This window comes from Sebastes umbrosus, chromosome 2, assembly GCF_015220745.1.
Source record: "Sebastes umbrosus isolate fSebUmb1 chromosome 2, fSebUmb1.pri, whole genome shotgun sequence".
Lineage (NCBI taxonomy): Eukaryota > Metazoa > Chordata > Actinopteri > Perciformes > Sebastidae > Sebastes > Sebastes umbrosus.
In genome coordinates, this window is record NC_051270.1 from 7,815,145 (window position 1) to 7,830,157 (window position 15,013).

The window sequence follows — 15,013 nt, forward strand, 5'->3', positions numbered from 1 at the left end:
CTTTTAGATAACACTAAGCTATGCTTACTCCAACACAACAAACTCTGACAACACCGGCACTTCTCACTCGACTCTCACTCACGTTTCCACTGCTGTCTTCCGGCAACAAGTCACATGAGACAATGACAAACGAAAAGCGAAAGGTAAGAAAAAGGTTTTATTTCTCTGTAGGGTCCTTTCCATAATGTTATCAGACATCTATAATAACAACTGACAATGCCTGTCAGTGGCAAAAACAAGCACTTTTAATGGACGTAAAATGACGGTGCAAGGTTGCCCCAAATGATTAGATTACAGCTCGTTAATCCAAAAAGTAAATCTAGATCCAACTGTGCTCAATAACTTATAGCCAAGTTGTGTGACATTTTAGAGCAGAAACCTCTTGATCCCACAACATGAAATTAAATGCTAAGGCCAAAAGTGTGGGAAGATGTTAAAAAAGAAGTTGAAGCAGTCCCTTTGTGAGGCTCAGCCGGTACTGTAGCTATCAAAATACCAGAGCTTGGGTATTTGATCACTGCACAGCTTCCTGCTACCAATACTGCTCATGTGACTAAAATGTGCAGTCAGCACTGGTCCAGCTGATATCATATGGCATGTTTTATAATCTGTTTAACAAAGCCCAAAGCTACGCAATAAATAGATCTGTCTAAAAACTTTTAAACTTTAAAAAAAGGTGAATGACTACACTGTTAAATCCTCTTAGAAAGTATTCTAAGCTTGATATGTGGCGGTTCATATTTTAGTATAAAGTAAAACCACTGAAACATATTTTTTTGTCATTTTGTTATGATAATAAATGCAGCAGATTATTTAAACCCCCCTCACATCCGCTTGTTAGTTTTGTTGCACCTATTATGACAGGGCAGGTTACACTTTAATTATTCTTATTAGAACATGGAGTTTAGTGACTTCACATAATTCGCAGCATAGCTCTGCTCGCCTTTAACCTAGACAGGTGCAATCAGCCAGAATAAAATAAAACACCTGTTTGGGTGTTAAACATTTTTGCCTAATACTGTGATTACTGAATCATAGTGTGACCCAGAATATGTAATTGAATTAAAAAGGAAAAAAACATGAAGTCCTCCTTAAATCAAATCAACAACCACTGAATCTAATCAAATAGCTTTGAAACCACTAATTAGCTTTAGCTTTAGATTTGATTTGTTTTTTCCCTGGATGCAGGACAGTTCAGCAGTGTGACAGCTAGAGGCAGGCACAGAACCACTTTTTTGAAGAGGGCGGATCATCTCCCCTCTTTAAAGTTTTATCCTATGTTTAAAAATATGCTCACTCCACCCAAAAAAGTACAATCAAAATGATCATCACAGTCCTAGTGCGAGAGGGTTATTTAACACTCTGTACAGACATAAGCTGAAGTGACAACATTACACATTTCACCATAGTTCAGTTCGAGTTATTTTCGTACACAATTTATTTTGGTCAGGGATTACAGCTGTTTTAAAATCTGTTCTGGTCTCTGGCACCTTCCTCTGCTCCCCGTAGACCTGAGCTGAGATTAATGTGGACTTTCTCATTCTGAAGTGTGAAGATTGTCAGCAGGTGTTTGATTAACCAACAGTGTTTTCATGCCGCTCGCATCAAGATGGCAGGGTCTCAAGACATCATCTAGTTAGCTCTTTGTCTCTCTTGTATTCTCTGTTTTCAACCATTCTGCTCTGTTCCTTTCCCTTAACCCCTGATATATTTTTTCTAAATCTCTTCTCCACTTTATTTCTCCTCCTGTTTTTTTTGCAATCCTCTTTTTCCCAATCTTTTGTTTTTAATTCTGTTTACCTTTTTCCTTCATCTCTCCTGTCTCTCCATCATCCAGGAAGGCTGAGAGGAGGATGAGTGTGTTGAAGAAACAGAAGGAAGAGTGCGTGTTGAAAGAGGAGAATACTCGGCATTACATGGGAGCTGTCATTTCTGTGGCGGAGCACATTTCCCAGGAGAGAGACCAACTACTACAGATGGTACTACTGACGCTACTGATACTGTAGAAAGATTTTTATGGTACACGGTACACGTAATTCACATAGCATTAGTAGTACTACTGAGACCAGTTATGTACATGTATTATTTCTGACACTTCTATCACTGCAGGGAAACAAGGTATTACTGTACACACACACAGACTGGGTAATACACATGACAGTACTGACACTCACATACACACACATAATCTCCATAAACAGACATCTGCATATGAATGCAGAATCTGGAGATTTTGGTATCGGAAGCATTCTGGTTTCCGTTTTTAATCCGTTTTGTAGTCCGAGTAGTATTGACCAATCACGTTTGAGCAGGCTTTGTTTGCATGCAGGTAAACAGTACGCGTGGAGAACAAAAGAGGCAGAACGCATCGGCCGAAATGTAATCTAGGAACCCAGCGGCAAACATCTGACGACGATTTAGAAGATTTTTACTAAAAAAGAGCAGTTAAACTCAAAATTACAAGGCAAGCAGTACACATACAGTACCCAGTGTTGTACTTCAGCAGTACTGTCTCAAGTGAAGTGACATAGTAGTGTTATTAGTAGCTGCAAAGTATTGTATATGTAAGAGTGAAATTATGTCATCTACTATAACAGTGTACACCAGAATAATATATAATGGAGATACCCCGATCACGTTTTTATGTATATTAAGTTCCTTAGAGGTGTTAGGAAGTCAAACAGGTCCTAATTCCCTCTGTAATATCTATTTTGGATTGATGTGAAAACATCTCCTTCAAGTTTCTCACCGAAAACTACATTTTACAAGATTATATTTGAACACATCCTGATAATGTTATAATTCACCTTTGCCAAATACTCATCATAATATAAGGCATCCCTAATATATAATATTATTAAGTAATGATACTTAGTGTTGGTCTGTATTAATGTAGACATATAATGTAGTACAAAATGTAAGGAAACAGTATTACATATAACATAGTATAGTATATGATATAAAATTTAAGGTGAAATTACTACATTTATATTATATTATATATTTTATATTCCATATTCTACTGCACTTTATTATGTTAATATGTTATACTGTTTTATTTCCTGCAGTATTCCATATTCACAAATCATAAAATAAAATTTTGAAATGTAATGCAAACTGAGCAAATAGTAACAGTGTTTCACCTTTAGGCTGTTGCTAGCTTAGTTGGATGGCAGCATGATTGAACTCAGCAGGTAAGGTTTAAAGGCAGTTTACTTGGAGTGAAAGCAGGTGGGATTAGAAAAACAACCACAGAGAGCTGGCAGTCATCCAGGACATAAACTGGCTGGCAGGAATCAGTCAAATGCTGCAGCAACAAGGCAGCACAGACAATCTGGCAAATGCCCGATAAAGCTTCCCTCTACACATACTGAGGAGCTATTGAGTAATGCGGAGCAGCCATGCAGCATGTGGCTGATGACAGTCGGTCCGCAGAGGCAGAATAGTCTGAGGGCAGATTTCGGGAACCTTTTGTTTTTGTGCCAGGAGTCGTGTGTGTCATTTATCAAACAGGTGCAGTTTCTCTGCCACCTGAGGCATACGCTCCATGTCAGCAGTAAGATGCAGGGAGGATACTGCAAATAACGGCGGGTGATATAAGTGTTACTGATTAAACATCCCACTGAATTTACTAACAGTGCCTGCAGTAGACCTTTTTCACAGCAGACATTTTGGCATGTCATTGCAAGAAAAGCACAGGTGTAGCTGATAACCATTTAGGTGAGCCAGTTCGAAAAGTCAAACAAGACTCGGTCAAAACTAAGTATATGGCTGGACCGTGTATGGTCAGTCTCTGAATTTCTGGCTAAATTATTACACAAATAGTCAGTGGTCATATCGATGATGTTAAATCCAGCGGTACATGTCTACCAGGTCCGTTGAGGACACTTGGGGACGCGCTGCTCCACCAAAGAACATATATTGCCAAGAAGTGAAAGTCAATTGTTTGTTCCATTGCAACATCAGCGCCCAACAGCGAAGCTACGCTTCCGCCGTTTCGGACTGAAAGCGACTACCGGACGCTAGTAAAACGTCAACCTAAAAAGTGCCGTACAAAAGTAAAACAAAATGATTTCTGTTCTATTGTCATATTCTACCGAAATAAAATATTATAAATATAATAAGCTTTTTCAGTCCAAAATGGGAGGCTGTTATAAAAAAATAAAACACCAGAGTTTCGTCTCTTTGCTTCTATACTCTTTGGCTCCACTCAACTAGCCGTTCAAGCGGTGACGTACCCTTTTGTGGAATGCACCTGATTGGTCCCTGGTTTTCTGCTTGCCGTTTCAAACAGGAAACAGCATGGCGGCCTGCTTGTAAACTCTCTGTCTAAACAATCCACCAAAATCTACTTCTGACAACATTTTAATCAAGAAATAGGCTATGGCACTGCTGAATCGTGTTTCATTTTAGAAATAGATAGCCTAGTTTGACAGCTTGGTCCAAGTTTCGTGAGCGGGACGCGTTGTGCTGGACATTTTGAAAGAGCAATGGCCAATGAGGAAACTCCAACATTTGGCCGACGGAGAATACATAAGGGCTTAGGAAAAGACAACCACGGTGCTAAGAGAATCCGACTGCACACTAGGCTCCGTGATTATGATGAGACGGGGGGTGTTATTGACATGGGTCTGCTGGGGTGATGAAACTACAATGGTCCGAAAATGGACTACAAAAAGCGCATTTACACTTCTCCTTGTGCATTCTGAGGTTCTCCACATCTGAAGAGGTGGTGTAAATAGAGCAGGTATATTAACAAGAAAGGCTTTTTGGGAACAAAAAAGATTATTTAATCTTTATAGTCTACAGTTATCTGAAGGACAGCAGACATATGGTGACAAATAATTACAAATTAAATATCTGACAGTTTCTTAACGAGAAAAACAAACAGAGGATGGAGAGTTGAGGCCTTTTGTTCATTTAACACAAGTTAACTGCTGGCTCACAATTGCTTTACATTGAAAAGACATTTACAGAATCCATTTAGTTGCATTTGCCTCAGCATGTCAGTGAGACATCAGCCGTATCTGTGTCAACTCACCCTCCACCTGCTGCTCTCTGCGCTTCTTTTGGACCAGCTGCTCTGTCCCATTCTGCTTTTTTCACAAGCCGCATATCTTCCGAACATATTGACACTAAAATGGCATTTTTCAGACACACAAATCAGCAGAAAATGAACTATGTTCGAGCCCTTTCTCTGTCTCAGCAACACACTCTGGCAACTAACATTCATTAAAAAAAACTAAAACAAGGTAAAGTAAACAGAAAATAAGGTATTTTTTCTTTGACCAAGGCTTCAATTTAGTCAACGCTTTGATAGTCTAGGACTGAGAGAAAAAGGAATGATGGGCGCTAAGGAGATCACACACAATAACTATTTTAGATTCTGTTTCAAAGGCATTTCTGGCAATCGGCGATGCTAAAAGCAAGCCTTACCCAGTCTGTTGCAGGACACATTTTAGCATTTGTCATGGCTGAAAAACATCCATAGAAACTTTTGGTCTCATTTTGAACCAGAGCATCTGCAGATTAATTTCATAGCCAAAATGTTATGATCCACTAAAGTTAGACACATGAATAAATCCCTGTTTTTGTAATCTTCGCCACAATCTTGACTATAAGGGAGCCGGGAGAGACAATTGAGTGAGATTCAACTATTCTTTGTTTGGGAAGGGTAGAGGGAGACACACCTGGGGGAGATCTGCACTTTTTCTACTTAGTAATTCGATCTATTTTCAGCAAGAATTAACACGTAAGCACGAAATCATAGAAAACCGCCTTTCAAAGATGAAGAAAGAAAGAAGTATTGATTAACAGAAGACTCCATTTCCATTAATATCACCTTTTGTTCTTTCAGAGCCTTGATACCTGGCTGAATTAATCATTTTTAAATGATCACTCTAACATGGTTGGTAGATGAATATACAGTCAGAGCTGTAAGATATGGCATGTCAAACCCAAAAAATAGAGCTAATCTGAAACCAATGGTACAAAAAAGTATGTACTTGGCTCAGCTGGCTGAGTGTGTGGCAGAGGAACGGAGAAAGTTTTTCTGGTAAATGTTAATAGATTCAGGGACTTTGCCATAGCTGGGGTTTTTTTAGAGGATCAGCAAGAGCCCATCATGTGTGGAAGGTCAGACTGACACCATATTAGAGGTAGCGGGTCTAAAGCTAACAAGAACCGATTAGTCTGGAAGAGAACAGGATGACCACAATGATGTGTGTGTGTGTGTGTGTGTGTGTGTGTGTGTGTGTGTGCTCTCAGTAAAGGTATTATTATTTGCTGTGTTGTGGCTAGACCACATTAGGTGAGCAGTAGAGCTGTTTCTATGAGCAAGACTGGCTGATCATTTGAATTACAATTGTAGTTGCCTTCACTGTCTGGCTGTGACCTCCAGGATTATTGCATTTATGTAAATATCCAAGACACTCAGCTGATGTTCACCTTCTAGGCACAATAAAAAAAAACACCTTTAAACTTCGATTTAAGTTTGCAGTCTCTCTTTACTGCATTTTGCCTCGAACAATCCTGCTAATTGTGCATTCAGAGACTGGAACGGTTTCAAAAAGACAGTTTATTGGATGAATTTGTCCTAGCTGAAAATAAAAATGCCCTCTTAGTCAAATTACACTCCAAAACATTTACTTTGGGTGCAATTTAACAATTTATCTTCTTAATTACAACCCTTGTTTTTTATTTCTTTTTTACATACCTGTACTGATGCCTCTTTAGAGGGACAGGACAGTAGGTACTGAAGATCCATGTCAGCATTAATGAGGTGAATTTGGGACTTTTTGGCTGCGCATTTCAATGTGCAGTCACTTAGCCGTAAAACACCCTCATTATACTGCACAAGCTGGAGTTAATGTCATTTTATGCTACATTAGCACATCACTAGCTATATTTTGTAGGCTGACAGGTATTTCTCCATTATCTTGATGCTATTTTTTAAATTAAAATATCCTTCTTCTCATTTTTCTGAACACCGAAAGTTTTAGACCTTTGTTTGGTTATATTAAACTGAAAATGGGCTGTTTGTGGCAGTGTTTGTGCCGCACACAGGACTACTGTAAATTGGTAACAGTTTCAAGTGTTTCCTTCTTTTTCTTTGTCCATCTCTCCCATAATCCCTCACTCTCTTCACCCAATTGTGTGTTGTACCCCTCGATGTTCCTCACTAGATCAGTAAACCCCCGTCTTCCCTCTCTAACTCCCCAGGCCTCGGTTCTTCAGCAGGAAAAACAAGGATTCACCAGCAGGATTCTGAAAGGCACAGTTCGATTCGGGAAACTACAGGAAGAAGTCAAAGTAAGTTCCTTTATTCAAACATCACTGTCACACTACAGTCTTTGCCACTAACCTTTGCCCTGAAACCACCCTGCTGCATGGCAGGCAGGTCAAACTGATCTTAACCCCTGATGCCGGAGTAGCTTGTGAGGCTACAACTTTGGCTCAGCTGGTGCCTCAACGGTCTGCACTGAAACACAGCGTTTTATCTGAAGTCAATTTTGAAAAGCTAACCTTCCAATCTATTCTTATTGATCATCAGCCCACTCCACTGCACTTGATAATCAATCTACTATCGACTCCCAACACTCAGAAAGTAAAAATTGATGAACACTTGTGTCTCTTAGATTGCAGTCTCTCAAGCTGAGCTCATTGACTTTCTAGGACTTCATTTTCCCATCTTTAACAAACACGCACCGTCAGCAAAACACCAGCAATGATAACAGTGTGCAACCAATAACTTGACTCATTTCTAATATGAATTTTTTATGCCTCCGGGCCGGCAATACTCGTGGCTGTTTTTTTTTATGTTTTCGGGTTGTCCGTCCGACCGGTCCATTCTCATGAACGCGATATCTCAGGAACGCCTAGAAGGAATTTCTTCAAATTTGGCACAAATGTCGACTTGGACTCAAGGATGAACTGTTTCGATTTTGGTGGTCAAAGGTCCAGGTCAGTGTGATCTCATGTCTGCCCCATTCTCGTGAAAGCGATATCTCAGGAACACCTGGATGGGAATTATACAAAACACGTTTTTCGCCAGAACTCAAGAATTATGACAATTTCACAGAAATGTCTAATAGGATGAAACGATGAAGTGATGACGTTTTTGGGCAGACACGGATGTAAACTGCAACTGCTCACACACACTCCAAGAAAGTGAATGTGTCCTTTGGGTATTTTTATGGGAATGTGGAGCTTTCAGATCAATTTGAAAAGGATACATGGTGTGCATGTTTCCTATTTGATTGCAAGTGTGTCATGCAGTGAGGGACTTGCCCTGGTCTGATCTTGGTCTCAACCCCTCAAAGTCTTTATGGTCTCGATTCACTCAGTTCTTGGTCATGACTTGGCCTCGGTTTAAGTGGTATTGATTACAACTCTGGCTGATACTGCTGGTGCTATACTGTATCTGCAATCCACTGGCCAGTGGTTATCACTATTTGCCAGCTGGAAATGTACCTAAATGTTATAATTTTAAGCTAAATGTATGGACTATATGTGACACAGATATGCAGAACTGAGACCTGTATGCAGATACTGTACAAGACAGATATCATTTAAAACATAGTCAAGCATTGGCAATGGTCAGACCATAAACAAAAGGATCAGTTTCACATAAAACGTGCCACTTTGTTTAGACCTGCCATAGCTTTAATATAAAAAAAGAAAAAGGAATGCAAGATTGTTTACAACACTTGTTCGTCTGTTTAATATCACCTCAAAATGTATTAATTAAAAAATGACTCACTTCCGTTTTTTTACTAAGGTGTAGATGGCTGAAATAGACACAAGTGTGGTCATCATGACTGACTGTGGACAGGAAGACAGAGCATCTTTTTTCCCCCTTATCCATTCTGTGACAAAACCTGCATGGATCCATCCCTTTCCATAGAAAAAAACATGGAGACCATTCTAGCAAATCACCATGGCAACCTTTTCTATATCTACCTACAATGCCATCTTGGTGTGAATCTTATCGCTGTGGTTGACAGTTGTCCTGCAATGCTAATTGGTACAGCCTTTCTTTATTGGTTTGTTTGTCATGCCAGATGTGCACATGGCATTAGTCTGGCAGTATTAGTGCCTTGCTCGAGAGCCAGTGCTCTCTGTTCCAGTTGTCAGCAGCTCTTGTCGTTCAAGCCACATCAGGAAAAAACATCTCAGTGGTTCTGACAATTTCATTTGTGTCTCTATAGCAACAGCCCATAGAGAAAGAGGTGTGTTTGTGTAAATGAATGTGAGTTGTATTGGTGGTGATCAGACCATGGAAAGAGGAAAGCTGTAAATGTTAGATGTGTAGAAGGACAATAATTCCCTTCCTTCCTCCTTTTATACTTCATTAGACTATTCCCTCTTTCCCTGCCAGATATTAACCAAGACTAACTGGACTTATACTTCTCCTTCAAGGTGTTGCAGTGGTTATACTGGAGCTGTAGACTATATGACATAGGGGTTGTTTTCAACAGATATGTTTTAAAGCACTAGTGCAGTCAGTCTGTTCAAAACGTGCCTGTTCGGTACAGACCGGGCGCTTGGCCTCCGGTATTACTGCTCATACGAAAAACCGTCGCGCTCGATACTGCGCTTCCTTGGGTCCTGAGCAATACACCTACCATGAGATTTGGGACCAGGCTATTTCCCCGGTAACAAAAGCATTCATTCCGAAAGTTGCATCGCTGATGCTTGAAATGTTTGAGTAGAGAGTGACGGAGAGTGAGCTGTGCCCAGCATGCTGTTCGGCGGTGTAGCAGTTAATAGGAGTCACCTCTCAATACAATACACAGTATTTGCATAACGCACTACTAATAAGAGCTCGCACTCGACACTGCACTTCCTTTGGTCCTCAGCAATACACCCGCTAAGTGTGACTTCGATCAGATGAACGGTTGAATGGTTGACAGACGGATAGGGATTCTTTGCTTTATAGTTCGATTTACTGACATAGATCTGCTACAATACAATAACTGAATCATGCATCATCAGTTAGTGGCACACCTATAGATTATTTTCATTATTGATTAATCTGTCTATAATTTTTCGGTTAAGAGTGAGCATTATGTTTCACTTCCTCCATGGCTCCTCAACTGTAGTTGACCACTATAAAATTCTGGTCTTTATCATATCTAACAACCAAAATATTTTCGGATGGAGGTCCCTGAAGCGAAGTCTTATCAAATGGGTGTCTGTGACTATTTATTTGTGTATCAATATAGGAGTCCTTGACACAAAAAAGGTTGAGAACTGCACTTGAGAATGAGATTATTTTTTTTCATCTTGTCATTCTTTGATCCTTGGTCTCCTTTTGCTTGTATTTATGATAAGACTGATATTTTACTTCTATATTGTCCTTCTATTTAAAATGGGATCTGGCCCAGTCAGTGTTTCCCATCACTTACAGTGTATGAGCAATATGATGCAGGGATTGATTACATATCAATGGTTCAGTGGTTGCAGCTGAAAAGCTGTTTTTACCTAACATTTTCACACAAGTCTGCAAGAGTATTATTACTCATGTCAGCATAATACATTTCCGTGTGCAGTAAAGGGATTCTGAGGCCTCTCAACCTTGCCTACAAACAAATTAAAGAAAGGAAACACTTTGGTGCATTGCTGGCCATTTATTGATAGTAATTAAATATTATCACAAAATAACTGAATAAAAACCCATGTCACACAAGATGATAGTAAGAATATACAATAAAAGGAGGGAAGAAATAGAAAACGATACAGGTTTATGAAGAGAAATTACTTTATTTTTCAACAACCTGTACCGGATCTTCTAAAAATACATTTTAAAGTCTTCAAAGTCTTAAAATTGGGGTATTCCTCATCAGAGGTGATTACACTAAAACAAGCACATTTGTGGGACTGACTATGAATTCCACAGAACAGGAAGGCCGTGAATCGTCCTGAAAAGGAAGAAGAAAGTTTTCCACATATTAAAATTACTAACTAAATCAAAACTAGTCATTCATATATCTGCTTCATATGGTAGTGGTGTTTGGTATCCATTAACGAGTCACGACTTTCCAGAATTGGAAAACAACCTTCAAAAGATGTGTATGTTGGGCTGTGCAAAAATATAATAAAGTCACCCTTGACTTGGTTTAACACAGGACGCTAACAGCAGTCTCGAGGGTGAAAGTCCTGTTTGTTTGTTTGACCCATACATTCTCCCCTCCCACACTAGTAATCCCATGTATAGAATATAGCCAAAAGGTTTTGGTTTGGATCTGACCCTCAAATGCCAGATACAGCATCTTCCCACCAGCGCATGACATGCCACCCCCATCCCCCTCCGTGTTTGATGACCTCAAATAAACTCAACTCGTATAAGTTCATGGAGGCCACTCGGCAGAATTAACAATAAAAGTCCACAACATGATGGCTGCACATTTTCACAAATATTCCATTTTTAAGCTCAATGATTATATTCTCTGGAAGATATCAAAATTGAATTTCAAATGCTATACATTTTTTTTTTTGCCTTACCCTTTTACCTGCTTCAGTCAGATTGTCCACAGCACAGTCCCTTTTGTAGTCTGTTGCAGCTCATGGGGGCGGCTGAGCTTGATGAGACGCTCTTCGTCACAGCAGCAGGTGATTCATTCTGGGATTTCATGCCAACCTGAAATGTTACCAAATTCCAATTGACCAATTAAAAACTCTCAGCCCAGCTCTAGCTTCCATTTGATTCTTATCAACCTATAGTGATTGCGATGAATGTTGCCACCTCATGAATTGAAAAGATAAGGATTGTGTGTTAAGTGTGTGTTATAAAGAGAAAGCAGATTGCGACTACATTATTCATGTGTGATTAAAATTCATGCTCCTCCATCTCCTGGAAACACCTGAAAATTATGAATATTTTAGTGAATGCCTGTATAAATATAGCCAGGTCACAGGTTTGCGTTACCCATGCTGCTTGATGTCAGCATAAGATGACTTTTCATTTCAAAGTTCTCCTCCGCTCTTAGTTAGCGTTTCTTTTCCAAGAACCTTCAGTGATCACCCATAATCATATAGGATCACATCAATATTTGTTGCTTCAATTGTCAGAGTGTTGTGACCTCTGAACCTTAACCTCCTCATCTTAAGTGCTTCAAGTGTTTGTAATTAAAGAATTGAAGTACTGAATTCTGATTCTTCTACTTACCTCATTAGATCAATTTGGCTAATTGTTTCAGCAAGAGCTTAAGTGTTTCAAAGCTGTCTGGCTCCTATTTGAAAGCTGAAATCCAGGAAGTGAGTTGAATTCTGAAGGATTCTTTATCATCACAACTTGTCCTTGGCAAACTACACTTCACTATACTACTCATTGTGTAAAAAGTACCATTTTGGTTAGACCCCAGTCTGTCACTGAGTGACTGGCTGAGTAATGAAGTTACACGATTGGTCGGCCGAGTGTTGGAGACTCCTCATTGGCCGTTGCTCTTTCAAAATGAAAAGGCAGGAACTGTCCTTTGTTTACGTTTTCAGGGGGGCATGTCAGCAGTTCCACTCACCGGTGCGAGTGCTCCTCTATCTCCGCATTTCCACCAGATCCGTTGACGGAGGGCGTCTCAACGCTTTCCATTCATTTTGAGAAGCAGTCGCCCAGTGCATGGTGGGAGAGTTGCAGCAAGTTTGAGAGGGTCTGTATTTGCATAAGGTGAAAAATCTCAATTTTATGCAAATGATTCCGTCCAGTGTGACGCGTCCGGCTCACAAAACTTGGACCAAGCTGTCAAACTTGGCAATCTAGTTCTAAAATGAAACGAGATTCAGCAGTGGCATAGCCTATTTCTCGCTTAAAATGTTTTCAGAAGTAGATGTTGGTGGATTGTTTTATGCCACCATGTTGTTTCCTGTTTGAAACGGCAAGCAGAAAACCAGGGTCCACGATAGAGTATGTCACCGCTTGAACGGCCAGTTGAGTGGAGCAGTGCGTCCCCTAGAGTCCTCGCTGGACCTGGTGGACATGTACCGCTGGATTTAACATTATAGACATGACCACTGACTATTTGTGTAACAATTGAGCCACAAATTCACAGACTGTCCATACACGGTCCAGACATATACTCGGTTTTGACCGAGTCTTGTTAAAGAGAAAAAGAGTCTGTATGAAAACTGATGACAGTGAAGTCTGCGGGTAATCCTGAGTAACCAGGACAGTGTTCTCTCATATTCAGGGTCGTCTTATATTTGGACTTGTATATTTGTAATTCTCTTTTCAGATGTAGGGAGGGAGAGTTCTTTTTTCTAATGTAACCTGCCACTCAGCTCAGAAGGATGAGTGCAGGGTCCTGTAGATGTCAGACCTTACGACCAGCAGGGCAAACGCCCCACTGACAAGCACTCTTTCCTACTGCTCTGCCAACTCAGGCAGAAAATGAAATCTCTTTCTTTTGTCTGACCTGCTGCCATCTGTCATCTCTCATTTCTTTGTTTTCTTTTTCTCTTACTTCTTATTGTTTCTGTCTCTAGCTGGTTGTACTGTATCAGTCTCAGCACTTTATTGCTTTATTATCTTTCACCATAATAGTACACCATCTCATCAATCTTGTGAAGGTTTGGAGAATCTTGTTTAAAATAATGGTTAAAGGACTTTAGAAGTCCTGTTGATTGGAGATTAAAATGCCCCTTTTTTTCTGTAAGATTATAAATAAGCTCCCACCTTTGTGATTTTATTGGTTTGAAGTACGGGTGCTCCGATCAGGATTTTTGGAGCTGATCACCATCCGCTGGAAGCAGAATCGGCCGATCCGATCACCGGTCACAGGGTCTATTTTGAAGCCACTTCTCTGTGCTGATGAACAAGCGATTCTGCTCTTCTGCTCTGTGTGTGCCGGTTCACAAGTCCTGGAAAATTTCAATGTCCCGAACAAATGGTAGTAATTCCGGTCAAATGTTATCTGTGTTCATTGTGCTTAAAAACAGTTGATAGGCAGGCTATATAATGAATGACATCATCATGAACAATGTTTCCGTTCGGCCAAACCCACGGCATCAGGGGTCTCCGGGACTTCAGAGTGTATCTCATACTCTCTGTCATTGTCATTAGACCTGTATGGTTTCAGAAGGGCTGTACTGAATAGTTCAACGCTTCATTCATAATGTTGACATTCAAATTCTATATCAACATTTTTGCATGTCTATTCATTCTACACTATCAGTGTTTCCCTTATATTCATTCTGCAGCGATGCACCGCTCTGCTCTTGTGTTTCACTGAGTGCGCCGGGGCAGCTTCGGCATACACACAGAGAGTGAAGCAGAGGAGAGGTTACAAACCAGCTCGGTAGTGAATATTAGGCATACTATTTCTAGAATTGGATACCAGTGGTGGCTGCATAGGATTGTTTCTGATCCAAACATTTCCAATAACTCCAGAGCCATCAAATGGGTTGGCAAACTTGGGATGCATATTGTATCATTTATCAGAATCAGATGATTTGTATCATATAGCCTTTAGGCCTCTATCGTTGTCATAGATTATCAGTATTTTTTCTTGCCAGATTCGCTTGCGGAAAAAATAGATCAGAGACAGATGGTGAAACTACCGCTGCAGATGGCGAGCTGGCCTCTGAGCTCCGCAGTGCCGGGCCTGTGTATGTGTGTGTTTGTGGGTCCAGCTGTGTCGCTCCCAGAGCAAATTAAAGAGCAGGCAAATGAGTATGGAAAGCGTTTCAATTCAGAATCAATGTGTAATATGATCAGCCTTTATAGAGACCACCAGTCAAATTATTTAGAGCGGATATCGGCCGATAAAGATTGGTGGCAATCGGAGCCACCTTAGTTTGAAATATAACAACAGCATCCTGTCTCATTGAGCTTGAAGAGACAGATTATGCAAGATTAACTTGTGATGTTAGTGATGTTGATTGTTATGGGCTGAATCAGCAGGCAAGCAGACATACAAATAAGTACAGAAGCAATGTATAGAAAATAACTCTCCATTTATTTCATTGTCTAGTAGCTTCTGAAATCAGTAGTGTGGCACTAAGCTGAGAGCTGCAGTCA

General features: G+C 40.2%; 1 protein-coding gene across 4 annotated transcripts in view; it reads left to right on the forward strand.

Annotated features, from left to right (window-relative positions):
- cep89 (centrosomal protein 89) overlaps window positions 1-15,013 on the forward strand; it is a 70,250-nt gene that overhangs the window by 17,425 nt on the left and 37,812 nt on the right. Inside the window, exons 15-17 of one of the 4 annotated variants that reach the window (XM_037746864.1) lie at window positions 1,838-1,979; window positions 7,222-7,311; window positions 14,509-14,544. In XM_037746864.1, coding sequence (XP_037602792.1) covers window positions 1,838-1,979; window positions 7,222-7,311; window positions 14,509-14,529 — 253 coding nt within the window. In that variant the 3' untranslated portion in view covers window positions 14,530-14,544. Of the gene's footprint in view, window positions 1-1,837; window positions 1,980-7,221; window positions 7,312-11,554; window positions 11,700-12,492; window positions 12,601-14,508; window positions 14,545-15,013 lie in introns of those variants that run through there. The other 3 variants (XM_037746847.1, XM_037746855.1, XM_037746838.1) reach the window with 3 other exon arrangements.